General features: G+C 45.0%; 1 protein-coding gene and 1 long non-coding RNA gene across 9 annotated transcripts in view; one reads left to right on the plus strand and one right to left on the minus strand.

Moving 5' to 3' along the window:
- Window positions 1–1112: 1112 nt before the first annotated feature.
- CBLN1 (cerebellin 1 precursor) lies at window positions 1113–6042 on the minus strand. Its single transcript, XM_075940229.1, has 3 exons — window positions 5455–6042; window positions 4806–4925; window positions 1113–3289 (listed from the first exon to the last, which is right to left on the minus strand). Exons 1-3 carry the CDS (start codon window positions 5710–5712, stop codon window positions 3092–3094), a joined length of 576 nt encoding a protein of 191 aa, XP_075796344.1. The 5' UTR covers window positions 5713–6042; the 3' UTR covers window positions 1113–3091.
- Window positions 6043–6207: 165 nt separating this feature from the next.
- LOC106731881 (uncharacterized) overlaps window positions 6208–13848 on the plus strand; it is a 53789-nt gene continuing 46148 nt past the window's right edge. For all 8 annotated transcript variants that reach the window (XR_012906721.1, XR_012906719.1, XR_012906717.1 and 5 more), the window contains exon 1: window positions 6208–6293. This is a non-coding gene — a long non-coding RNA (uncharacterized LOC106731881). The remainder of the gene's footprint in view (window positions 6294–13848) is intronic.

Below are 13848 nucleotides of genomic sequence, written 5' to 3' on the forward strand. Positions count from 1 at the left end.
ACACATGAGCTACAGGACCTGCTCCTTTAGACTTAACGCAACCAAACCCCGGGGGGGGGGGGTCTAAAGGGAGGTTTGCCTAAATGTAAGCTGCAGGATCAGGCCATTCATTTTATCCGGAGCGTCGTTGTCTTCACTTTTTACCATCTAGCCCGCTGTGCAGAGGTCGCCGAGGGAAGACTTCAAAGAGGAATTCCTTGTCCCCTCACTAGGGATGAATGAGCAGCTGCTAATGTACAACCTGGAGATTCAAGTCCATTATTTCGCTGTAGCGGAAATCAAGAAAAATAAAGACTGATGCTGGGGTGGCAGAAGCTGGGAAGAATCACAAGCCGGATGCCTGGATTTAAGGGGGGAGGGAACGCTTCTATTCTCCTTCTGCATCAAAATCTGATACTAACTACCAGGCTAAAGAGTGGGATGGAAAGGGGAGAGAAAGCGAGCAGAGAAACAGTTAAAAAGCTGCAGGGGAAAGCAATAAAGTGCATGTCATAAAGACAGGAGTGTGGTGTCTCTCTCCCCCTCCCCCCATTACCACAGAGAGACAGAACGGTGTGGTGCAAATTATAACTCAAAGTGAAAACAACCCAACCGCCTTCCATCATGAGCCCTTCTTCATAAATCTCAATTGTTCCGTTCTGTGGCTCCTAGCCAGCGGCTGCTGATGCCAGGAATCTGGATGGGTTCATAATGAAGTGCTTGTGGCAGCTTTTCCCTATACCACAGGGTGAAAAACAGCCCGCTTCTTTGTCTCTCTCCGGCTAGGGATGTTCATCATTTCTAGAACACGTGGTGGGGAGGGAAGGAAGAGCCGGGATACAGCGGTCACTCGCTTGCTCTGGAAAGTGGAAATTCTCAGCAGAAAACTGCAACACCGCGGCCAACGGGACAGATTTCTGCCCCTATTCCAGCCAAATGTGATCCGTGCGATTTCTAAAGGTCGGTCTAGACCACTGTGTCTTGGGCCTTCCTCTCTGTTATAGAATACCTGTCCAGAAGCGCTGGCCTGGGTACAATTAATAGACGCTGGCCCTAGAACCCAAACTGCAAGGGGGAAGAAAGACAAGTTTAGTTCTCTGTACCTCCCGAGAAAATAAATCCTGGTTCTGTCAGGGTAATTGATTCGTTTTATTTGAAAATAAAAGACTTACAGATCTCTCACTCAAATTCAGAATGCAAATTGACCGTCTGTCTAAACTATTTATCCGCCCCTTCAGTTTTACTTGGCAGGAACTCTGACATACAAACGTCCTCTCCTCACAAGGAGAAGGTACATTTGACAGCTATAGTAAAGACTTCCATAAAAACAATAAAACTGAAAATAAGCAAGTAGCCTGGACTTTAGGAAGGTTTTACCGAGTCCCACCGCTCTATGAAACTATTACCAAGACAAAAAACTATGAATAAATTGTTGCTTATTATGCTAGTATTAATTTTCCCCCTAGGAGCTAATTAAATTCCTTTCTGGAACTCAAGGCTGAAAACATCAACAACAAAAAGCCAAAGATTTTAACTGTGTAACGGCCAAGCCCATATCAGCTCGTCCTTAAGAAAGATCTTTTTATATTTAGAGCATAACCTGCTTTAATATTATTAATTAATTAATTAATTAATTAATTAATATTATATCCAGTATCTGCACCCTCTCATCAGGGAATCAAACTGACTTAAATAGTCCTCCAGTCAAAAAAAGTCCATTTGTTTATTACACTGGTTTATTTCACATTAGGTTTCCATACAATCAAAATCCTTTACGTACCTTTTTAATAAAAGTAGTATTCTCTTTGAGTACTTCAAAATTATAGCATTTACATATTTCAAAGACTGTAAACAAAATAATACTAGCAAATAAATAATACTAGCCTTGAAGTATACATTGTAAGATTTTTAGACGGCTGTATAAAATGAGATTTGATTTATAGAATATAATACAGACAATGGTATAAACAATATAGATCTACGATTGTGTGGGCGATTTCTCAGCCATAGCTTAGTTTGGTTTGCATGTTTCTCATATTTGGGGTACTTTATCACTAGGGAAATCTGAACCTCAGAGTTTAAATTGAGTTTGGTTGATGACGATCAGATGAAATTAATTATTTTAACCCAATTTGAAACAGTGCGCAACACAACCAGGATACAGCGCTAGAGGCGGCGGAAAAAGGCGCGAGTAACAGTTGCAAAGGGGGGAAAATATAACAAGGCAAGCTAGCTTCAAAATTACATTTTGTTTCACTTATTGTCCAGCTCATCACTATTACAACTGTTTGCTCCTGCAGCTTCCTAAACTTTTTGTAAGCCTGATACGAGGCTAATATTCCCATTGAGAAAACTTATTTTCTGTTTAAGAATAATAAAAGTCCCATTTAAACTTTATTGAATTAAAGCAAAAATTAATTTTTGATATTCACACCTATATTACAGAATAATAGTAAAAGTTCGATATACTTCCTGGAGTTTAGTTGGGCCACATTTTACAAGAGCTAAACAAGCATCAAAACATTTAGCAGCCTTATATTCCACAATCACTCAGAATTACATAGAAATATTGAAATACTCTAGTCAGCCTTGACTGTGAATAGTTCTTCATGTATAAATTTCTCTCTCTTTTAAACTTTTGCCAGCCAGTACACAGCAAGATTTGCATTTTCTCTCTCATCGAGGCATCTCTGTACTCAAAAATACTTTGCCTTTCTAAAGTTAAACTCAGATAAAGAGTCAAGAATAACATGTTTTAAAAACAAAACTACAAAATATGAAGAGCAGTGTAAATACTGGAGGTATCATAGTATGATACGGGAATCATTGGGAGATATGATGGCAAATTACACCAGTGATACACAGATTTTAACTAATTTGGGAGGAGAGGAATAAATGGAGATATGATCAATTATAGTATTTCCTATATGTTGGCTGCAACAACAAAAATAATTCTTCAAAGCAGATGTACACAAACCTAAGCAGGATTTAGCTTCTTTAATATTTGAATGTAAAAAGTTTGCTGTCCAAGGCTTTACATACCCAGCTACAATTTGGGAATTTGTAAGAAATTCTGACTTGCTGCTTTCTCTCTGTTCAGATAATAAGTTATTTAAAGAGGGAACACCAGAAATCCAGAGAACGTTGAATACTTCCAGCCTCCCATCAAGTTTCCTCTCTCCAGTTTTAGATAAGCTCTGTCTCCTTTCTCCATTTGAATCAGGACTCCATTGCTGGCAGCTTCTCGGGTCACATCTTGATCCCCTGCAAAGGCAGAAATCACTGGCCACCCATTTAGCATCAAACTCACCTGTAGAGCAAGATAAAACAAAGCCCTCTGTAAATTAAAATCAGACAGGAGTAACATCCAGGGCTTCATAACTGCTTCCAGGCTCACCTAACAGGCAAAATGGTCACTTTATTATTTATGTCACGAGAAACTCTAGGTTATTCTAAAAATGAAATGTAAATCTAATATCAGCTAAAATACAAAGTCTAAAAATGGGGGATCCAGTATTGCTGCTTTGGATTGACAGTTCACACCAAACGCACGATATATCTAAATAGGACATCGATCCTGTTTTGAACAATTTCAGTAGGATGCCTTTGCTTTAAGGGTATGAAGAGGTGCCCACTTATTAAAAGATGGCTTTATAATGAAACCTCTAACAAGATGAAGAGAAGTGCCACTGCAGCAACAGTCAGTGTCTTTGAAGTGTATTCAGGAAGTAGTTTCCCTTTGTTAGGCAGCAAAAACTATGTACCACTACAGAGTCAATATCACGGTACACCTCCCGTTAATAATACCAGCACTGTATGCTTCCCATTAATAATGTACTACATGCCTAATCTGGTCGTGCATAGCAAATTACACCGTGTGTATATTCACACATACACACACAGTAATTTGCCCTCTCTCTCTCGTAATTTGCTATTTAGATGATATAACCTGGTATTCGGCAGGTAATGTAGAATAACTCTATATATGCCATTTACAATACAGACACGTTCAGCCACGGATCTGCTGTATCAAGATGAGATGCTTTAGTCCCTAGTCTTGCACATTATCAGTTAAACCGTGTACAATTGCCAAATGTTAAAAAATCTCTGCTCTCTGCACCTCGCCCAACCAGAGTGATACTGGTTAACAATAACTATGATATCATTTCCATCTCTTTTCAGACTTTTATAATGTGGATGAAAGAGAAATCACATTTAGTGGATCTACCCAGGTTTTCCTGGAGATTAGTGCTGATATACTGGAATCAGCGATCGCTGGCAGGTCTTGCGTTACACGGACAGCGGGAATGGGAAACGTATTAATTGCTTGCACGCAGTAAACGCTCATTTTGGGTGGTTCATTTGTCACCGATATAAAGACTCGGCCATCCTAGGACACGCAATGAACCAAAGGGGAGCATGGAAAGGCCCTAGATGGTTCGAGCAGATTTCAAGATTCTCCCCTATTTGAAAATATTGCTAGGGAAAATTCAGCACTTTCTGCTTAAAACTCAGCCTCCCAAGCTCATGGTATAAACATCAGTATATTTCCACACAATAGAAACGCTCCCAAATAGCCATTTCGGTTTAAAGAAACACCCTCTAGCCTCGTGAATTCCCTCTCTCCGAATTTTCTCGGGTTACTGACCTGAAAACGGTTCATACCTGACGCTGCCCCAGAAAAAGTCCCACCAGATACATTCACCACCGCTCTCTCAACCACTTTGTTTCTCCCCCCTAGAAGTTTGGGGCCCTTTGGAGCTGGGCACCAGCGCCCCTAACCCAAAACAAAACGCCCAAGGAGCCAAGGCAGAGAAGAGTCTGACCTGGATCGTTTGCCTGTTGTACACTTTCACCACGTGAAAATTAAAACTGTAAATCCCTTTCCTGGGCGATATAAAAGTGCTTCTTTCCGAGTCGAAGTTGCTTCCGATATTCACTAGCACCTGCAATGGAAACGGGGACATCAGCATCGCGGGGGGGGGGGGGGAGCCGGGGGACCCGCAGGGGCGTGTGCTAGGGCACCAGGCTAGGCTTCCCCGGCTCAGCACCCAGAATTGGGCTGCGCACCCACCCTGCCCACTCCCGCAGCTGTGCCCCGGCTATCCCGGGGTCCGCAAGCTCCCTGCCGGTGGCTGCCTGGGCGTAGCCGGGTCTCTGCTGCCTGCCCCCACCTGCAGTACCGGCACCTGGAGATTCCCGCGTCTGGGGCTTTACGGGCATTTCTGCGGGTCGGCTTTCCCCTTGGGGGACCGCTGGATGCTGCGCCCGCGGGTTAACTTGGCCGCCTGTCTCCGGCTCAGGGCTGGGGGGATCCTGCCCTTGTCCACAAGCCACCGCTCCGGCACCCATCCCCTCCCTCGACACAGACCCGCCCGCACCTGCCGCGCAGCCCCCTCCTCTGCGCTCTGCCCACCCCAGCCCGCCTCTCCGCTCCCCGGGTACCGTCACCCCGGCTCTCGCCCCCCGCGCTACCTGGTCGAAGTAAATGATCATGGTCCGGTTGCTCATCTCCGAGGGCTCGTGGTTGGTGCTGCGGATGGCGGAGAAGGCCACCTTGGCGCTGCCCGAGCGCACCGAGATGCCCAGCGCGGTGCCCGTGGGGTCCGAGGTGGGGTTGGAGTCGCAGACCACCAGGCACTTGCCCTCCAGCACGATGGGCTCGGTCTCGTTCTGCCCGCTCGCCAGCCCGGCCAGCCACGCCGCGCCGAGCCAGAGCGCCAGCCGCAGCATCGCGCCGCGCGCCCGCCAGCCGCCGAGGCTCCGCTCCCAGCCCAGGCGCCGCTCCCCGCTTCCCCCGCCCCCCTTTCAGGGGACCAGCAAATCCAGCGTCCTGGGCGGTTTTGCAGACCCGGCTGCCCGCGCTGCCCGCCCCCCCCCCCTGCGCTCGGGCCCGCCCCGCCCCGGGGTCTATTTCAGAGCCGGGTGGAAAGCCCCGCGGAGCGTAGGCAGCGGCCCCTGAGCAGGCACAGGAGCACTTGGAGACATAGCGCGGCAGTTCCTGCCAGCCCCGCCGCTCGCAATGATGGATGTGGCCAATCGCCCCGCCGCTGCCGGAGAACACAAAGGCGCCGCGCGCCGACCCCCCCGCCTCACCGCCAGCCCCGGCCTGGCGTCAGCGCTCCCGCGCCCGCCCCCTGGCCAATCAGCGCCAGGCGCTCGCCCGGCCAGCCAATGGCCGGCCAGTCCGTCTCCTGCCACCTGACGCCCGGGCTTTTGTTATTAGGTGGGAGAGGCAGGTGCCGAGCCGCAGCCGGGACTAGCCAAAGTCTGCACAAGGGGAGCGCGGAGCTGCCGCTGCCGCGCCGGGCCAGGTAGGGGGGGGGAGGCTGCGGGCAGAGCGGCCGGCGGAGGGGCAGGACTGCGGGCCGCTGTGAGCGGGGCAACGCGGGTGGAGCGTCAGGTGGGGGCGGGCTCGGGCCGGGGAGCGGCTCTTGCAGCCCAACGCGCTCCCAGGCTGCTCCAGTGCCCGGCTGGAGGCGCAGGTCCCGGGAAGTCCGGCTGCGCGGGCGGGGCCTGAGGCTGCTGCAGTTACAGCGGTGTAAATCCGGAGCGAGGTGACTGCGGCTGGAGCAGAGTGAGGGGGCAGGGGGAGCGAGGCGCAGCTCAGCAGCAGGTGGGGTGGGCAGGTCCCGCTTCGTGCCCGGCGCGATGCGCGCATAGCCCGGGAGTTCCACTAAGAACTAAGGGGGCTGTGCGCTCCCAGCGGGCGGGGGCCGGTGCAGTCCAGCTCCAACCTGACGGTGCAGGCGTTTACAGCACCCCTCCCTTTCCTGGAAAGACGGGGGCGAGTTTCTAGGGGGTCTCTGTGGGGCTGGTTAGTCTGGCTCTTTGCGCTCTTACTCCTTTGCACGTTCTGCCCCGGAGGACAGGAGCTAGAGAAGCACTGAGTGAGTCACTGGAGAAGTTGTAGCTTTTTCCCCAGAGGAAGGGTCCTAGTTGAAGTTTCATCTGTAGCTCAGTGCAGGTGGCCTCTGGCCGAGTGGCTACACTGGTGCTACCCACCTGAGGTTTAAGGCTGTGTGCTTTATTGACACACCTGGTCCTGGGGGGATTTTGCTATTGTTGCAGTTAGAGACAATAAAACTGCAGAATTACCCCCAGGACTGACACCAGTAGATCCACTGACTTGTGTTACTACTGTAAGTAAAGAAAGCAAGGTTCTTCCCATGGCATGGGGTGGAGGGAGGTAAATGTCCTAGGGGAGGTTCACTGAAACAAAATTGGGCACCCACCTCTTATAGCCCATGAGAGTTAAAATAAAAATCGTTCAAACCCTATCTATAAGGAGTTGGCATTAATGCTGTTCTAAAGGTTAACTGTTCAGGTGTCAAAAGTTTTAACAAGGCCCTGGCTCCTTCACATGCTCTCAGAATTAAAAGGAAGTGCAAAGATCAGTGCTGTCAAATGAAAAAAGATGACTTTAAAAAAGGAGAACAGAAATAGTATCAACTTCACATTTCTCTGAACTGTAGATGAAATTTGGCTGTATTTAAAGAGCTTCTCTGTTGAAACCAGAGCAAAGGGTTGAAATTCAAGGAGTCCCAATTCCTAGCTCATTTGATCTATCTCAGTCAACCCTCATGTAAAAATTGTGGGATAGGAACTGGATTTTACTCACAGATATAGTATCTCAGTTGAGCCTTACTGAACAGGAAAGTTTAAAAGCACATTAAGACTTTCATGATTTTCAATCTATTTTACTGATCAGGAAATAAGGGCACTTGCAGCGGCATCTATGTGGTTGGCTTTGGATGTGCCAATTCCCTACCTCTTGGGGTGACACAAATGTGGAGCATACATTTAGTACTCTTCAGTAAGATCAACTGTTGCATTCTCTAGGTAGGCATGTTACTACTATCCATTTTGGATGGGGTTTCACAACATTGCAATTTGACACTGAAAAAGAAAAGCATTCACTAATGAAATATTGGACATAAACAATCAGAACAAGCAAATGTAACCACCATGAAGCAGATTTGAACCTAGAATCTCAGTATAGGAGCCACTACCTGTTGAGCTAAAAGCCAACTGCCCTTCAGCCCATGCTGCATGCTGTAGAGGTCTGTTGGTTTTATCTGTGGTTGTAGTGTAGGTGCCTCTGCATGGGACAACAAACCACAGTAGATGTGGGGGTTACACAAATTCTTTACCTCACTTGCTTTGCTATCAGATCAGTTTTCCAAACTGATTTGATAGTAAGTTGTAAAATTTTGAGTGGAATTTCATAGCAAGTCTCAGCTGTGTTCTTGTAATGTTTAATGCCATTGTAAAAAAAAAAATCCTCCATGCAGGTCATCATGAATTTCTGTCACTCTTGATTTTAAATCATTTAATTTTGATTGTGATGTTTTATTTTATATATAAAGATCAGTTCCTGTGAACACACAGCTTTACATGACTATCCATGTTGGTCTAAAGTCAGTACTTACATCTGAATAACTTTACTTGCAGTATCAAGGCCTAAGGTTGGAATAACTTTTAGGGTAAAGGACGTGGATGGCAACCTATGGCATCATACTTCAGGACACCGAAGTGTCCCAAACTCTATTACAGAAAGTGGGGAGAGGAATAGTATAGAACCCTCCAAAGTGCTGGCTTAAGGGTATAAAACAAAAACAAGGGGCGAAAAGGAGTGGAGACAAAAAACAACTCCCCCACAAAACGCCATTTTGAAGACAATAAATAGAATAAAAGGGAAGGGAAGGAGCCAGAACAATTTCAGTTTGATACGCCAGCCTCAATGAAGTGTCATAGATTTTTTTAATTAATATATTGCTAGTATTGTTGATCCTCTTGACTGGTATTGGAAGTTGGGAACCCAACTTCATTCTTTAAGGTACCAGCACTCTAGAGGCAAGGGGAGATGTGACACATTTGTTCGCATTAACTGAAACAGAGCCAAGCATCATGCATTTCATGGGCTACTCATGCCTTGTCCCATCTTCCTAGATTGCTGGTGAAATGTCTAAGAAAGGTGCAAATTAAGACTTCATGGATAATCATAACTTCCTAACTTTGTAATGTTAAATGTTTCTCAACTTTTTTTCTGTAGTATCTATCTACAGATCTGCCTCTTAATTTACGTTTTAGTGAGGGACTGGATGCCTTAAGTCATTACCAATGAGCTACAGAGACCATTCATTTGTAGCTCACCAATTTGAGTCCAGCCCAGATCAGAAGGGACTTCAGGTTGTTTTAATCTAAAGGATGGCTAGTGGCCCTTATGAGATGAGTTTGGTGGATCTCCATTCCTGGTCCTACATCACAAATTCACCATCAAGCGTTGCACTAATTAGCAGACTCAGCAGAAGGCCAAGAACTGCACAGAGCATGGAAATTAAATGACCTGTTACTCTTAGTGTTGAAATCCTTTCCTCCAAATTGAGGTAAAGTCAAGTGTCATGTCAGAAATTTGCCCTGTCGCTACATCATTTACAGGTCTGTTGAACCTTTCATGAGCATTATATCCAGACAGATTTTTTTAAGATGAAGCTTTGGTTATATGCAAATTAGTTAACTACATTCATTAGCTCATTCCAAAAAATTGTTAGCTATATTGAAAATCTGTATGTGGATAGAAGACTTTGGCTCTTTGAGTATCAAAGAAGAAGGATCAACAAGAAGAATGTCTCTACAGATCTTTGCGTACATGTATTAATTAGTGTTGAGTAAGATGCCCAAACTGGGAATACTTGCAAATGAAGAAGTTTACATAGGTTCATGAAATAGATTAATTCATCTGCCTACAAGGCACCAATGGCCATTTGCCCTCTTTGATCATGGCATTTGCCATGTCTTTTAAAAATCATGCTTTTGAGAGTAAGATAAAAGCATGGTGTGTTGTATGTATCTTCCTAGAAGCAAGTTTTGGAGGAGGGGCTACTGGTTGCAAGACAATAAAACATCTATAATTCTCCCCCTCTCTAAATTTAAAATGCTGTGAAAAAGTCATTTGGAAAACTATTTTGAAATTGAGTGATCTTCTTGAGTTTCTGAAGAATCACTTCAGGAGCGATTACTGTACCACTCACATCCTGAGTGGCTTGTTTATTTTATTCAATGAGAATACAAAAGGCCAAAAATACCAATTTTGACTCTTTAGTAGTGAGTTTAATGCTCATCAATGGTACTAGACTGATATCCCTAGAAACAAAAACTTAGTCTAGCTGAAAAGCAAGCTAACCATAGACAGAAGAAACACAATCTTCTCTTCATCACCTTGCTAAGGAGCCTCAATCCTGACCTAGAAGGATCAACTTCAGTGGCTCAGAAGGCAGTTTAGTCTCCATGGATATTCAGCTTTAGCTTCATTACAGTGTTAGCCCACAAGGGACCAAATTTGTGGTTTTCTGGGTTTTGGTTTTTTTCCAATGAGCGCAGATGTCCACTGTGAACCCTTATTTTTTCCTTCAAACTGAGTTATTTGTCAAGAGTTCAGCTATGAATGAAGCCATCTTTTTTTCAAAGAATATTTACTTCCCAATTTGGTCTTTGTTGAGGAAGGACCGCAAATGTTGCCCATAACTGGATAATTTATATGTAATTTAGTTTGTTTGCTGCTGTGTTACAAAGGATAAATAAGAAGCAATTTTTCTGTAAGGTTTGATAAATCTGTCTATGATCTGGGTTCTGTAACTGTCCATATAAACATTTTTCACCCCATGCATCAAGTTGAGCGTTTGTACAACATTTTAGAGAGATAAGAATTAAATTTAGAGCAAAATGTTCTTGCTGATTCACACTGCTCACTGTGCATAATGCCCCTCATTTTTTGTTTTCAGAGATGCTTGCATGAAGCTGTGATAATTTTGGCGTCATGTTCACTTCTACAGTGAGCAATTAGGATACCTCAAAGAACAAACTAACTTCAGCAGGAGAGTACATAGCAGGAGCAGATGAACTGTTAGGGTTCCATGAAGTGGTAATTATCTTCAACATGCCATGCCTTATAGAATATGTAAGGCCATGGAGGCTCACTGTACAACAGGTCAATACATCCAAGCTGGTGCCTAGCAGAGAGAGACGGGCAGAGATGCCTAAAGGGAGTTGCCTTAGGTCAGGCTGATAATTTGGCAATAACCAGATGCTCAGACCATGCATAGTGCATCATTTTTTAGGTATGCACCTAGAGATCATGGCCAAAGTAGTCATCTGGTTATTTTCCAAATATAACTTTCAGTATATGATTGGGTCAAATCAAAACCAGTTTCCTTCAGAACAGTCTTGTGCTGCTTCATGTTAAGAGATATTCCCACACCTCAAACGTCAGCCAAATTGCTTAAAAAACACTTCAAAATTTTAAAAAATCATTTTCTTTAATTTCAGGTATATCTTTTCTTTGGAAGAAAAGTTCACCTTTATTCACAATTCCAGCATAGAAAATTTCATTCTTAAAGAGGAAAATTGCAGAAAGCTATGAGCAATTAGAAGTAGGAGGTTAGTCATGACTGCATAAAAAGTTTTCCTCTATTATTGTACTATAGAGATATTTCTGTATAGAACTATCCAAATCTAAGTGACTTTGGGCTCAACATCAGCTACTGCTTTTTTTTTGTCTTTAAAAGTAACACTATTAAAAAATAATGGGAAATAATGTCCACTGCTACTGTTTTTTGTTTTGTTTTTGGAGGGGGGGGGAAGGGTTGCAATATAAAATATACCATGTTTCATTTCTAATCCCTTACTTAACACATTATGAGATGCATGTTAAACACACTTTTCTTAACTTCAGTGGTAACAAACTAACTCATCTCTGAGCACTTTTTGAAAACCCTTCTCTTAACAAACAAATCACCGAGCATTACTAGTTATGGGGATTGAATTTGCCATCTGTAACACTTACGTATCTAGCTCTTAACATATTTTTCCAATATTGGGATGAAAGCTCACCTTATCAGCTAGTCTGTCTCATGGCTTAGTCTCTGCTGCTGGGTTTACTGATGACTTAGAATGCAATGCATGACTTAGCTGAGGTGTTTTCACATCACTCTTAAAATCAGGGGTCTCCAACCTTTTTAAATACGAGATCACTTTTTGAAATCAAATGCAATCCAAGATGTACCTCAAAGCCAAATACCTTTACCCCGCCTCCTTCGTGCCCCTCCTCCAAGGCCCCGCCCCTGCTCACTCCATCCTCCCTCCCCCATTCTCACTCACTTTCACCAGGCTGGGGCAGCAGGTTGGGGTACAGGGTCTGGTCTTGGGTTAAGGGATTGGGAGTGTGAGAGGGGCTCTGAGCTGAGCTTGGGGCAGGCAGTTGGGATGCAGGAGGGGGTTCTAAGTGCAGGATCTGGGAGGGCATTTGGATGCTTGGGTCTAAGGTAGGGGCTTGGGGTGCAGGAGGGGGTTCATGACTGGGGTAGGGTTGTGGGCTCCAGCTGGGCTCTGTTTACCTCAAGTAGCTCCTAGGTGGTGGTGCAGTGGGGCTAAGGCAGGTTCACCCCTCTCCTGGCCCTGCACCACTCCCAAAAGCAGCCAGCAAACTCTCCCCTGCCCAAGTCTTGTTGTGCCCCCTCTCTGCTCTGTGGAGATAGGATACAAAGCAGGAGAAGGGGGCACCTTGGCTTCAGCACCCCTCTTCTCCCTCCCCTGCCATGCACAGAAAGCTGGAGGCTCCTGAGGGACCAGCTCCAAGGCAGAGGGCAGAAGATTCACAGCAGTGGGGGGAGGGGCAGCGGAAGTGCCCCTTGATAGCCTCTTGGCCAAACCAGTCAGGATCACCTGTCAGAGGCTCCAAGATCTACCAGTAGATCCCGATCTACAGGTTGGTGACCACTGCTTTAAATACAAACAAACAAACAAATTTCATAAGTCAATGATGACGTTCAACCTACTTGTGTAAACATTTTTCCATAGTCATAGTGCCTCTGTCAAAACATAAGCGCATTAGTACAAAAACTAACAATACACAGAAAATTAGTAATAAATCAAACTTGTAATTTAATGTTAATGATGTAAAGAAATTACGCTGCCAACAAACTGCAAACTAAGAGCAGTGTGTTTTGCAATACTTATGGCTACAGCTATCTAGGAAACAGTGTCACTAAAACATAAACATGTTAAAAATACCTTAAAGTCTAGTGGCAGGAGAAGAGAGAAGATATTATCTATTGTTGGATGAGTTCTTCCCCACTCACAATATTTAGAGGTTGAGATTACATGCTAAATTAATGTCTTTATATGAACAGGTTTACTATCACATATAAGCTGATTTTTTTTCATGTAACTAAGTTTGGTTTCTCTCCCCCTTATGTTTGGCTATGTTTCAAGACATGCATCCACTATGTGAGACACAATAATCATCTACTATATACTTGAGAGAGTTTTTCTGTTCAAGAACTCCTCCTAAACGATACGAGCTAGGACCACCAAATTCAGTATACAGCTTCCTCTTATCATAACATAAAGCAACAGAAGGGCTTGACTGTGCCAGGAAAACGAGATGTGCCTGAAATGGGATTGCTTCTCACAAAACCATACAGAAAAGAGACAGAATCAACAGACAGGTGATAGGGGCTAGCGGGGAGATGGGGGGGGGGGTGTGCCTACCCTTCTGGGACTGCCCCAAGTCTCCCACTCCCCTGGTGCTGTTTAGATGGGGGGGGGCACTGAAGCTCCCCCCCAATTCATATGTGAATATGAATTGCTTCATCAGGGAACAAGGGGAAATTGCATCATTTGCTACATTTCTCACTTTGACTAGGGAGTGAAGGGGGCAGATGAACCTGGACCTGCTTCAGCTGGGGGACATGCACCTCTCTCCTGGCCATAGAGAGGTACTTCTCAGCTGGCCATAAGCTGCTATAGAGAGAGAGGACTGGAGTATTCCTCTCTCCCTGGGGCAGCCTGCATACTGAACCCCTCTTC

The sequence above is a fragment of the Pelodiscus sinensis genome, chromosome 12 (assembly GCF_049634645.1).
Source record: "Pelodiscus sinensis isolate JC-2024 chromosome 12, ASM4963464v1, whole genome shotgun sequence".
Classification (NCBI taxonomy): domain Eukaryota; kingdom Metazoa; phylum Chordata; order Testudines; family Trionychidae; genus Pelodiscus; species Pelodiscus sinensis.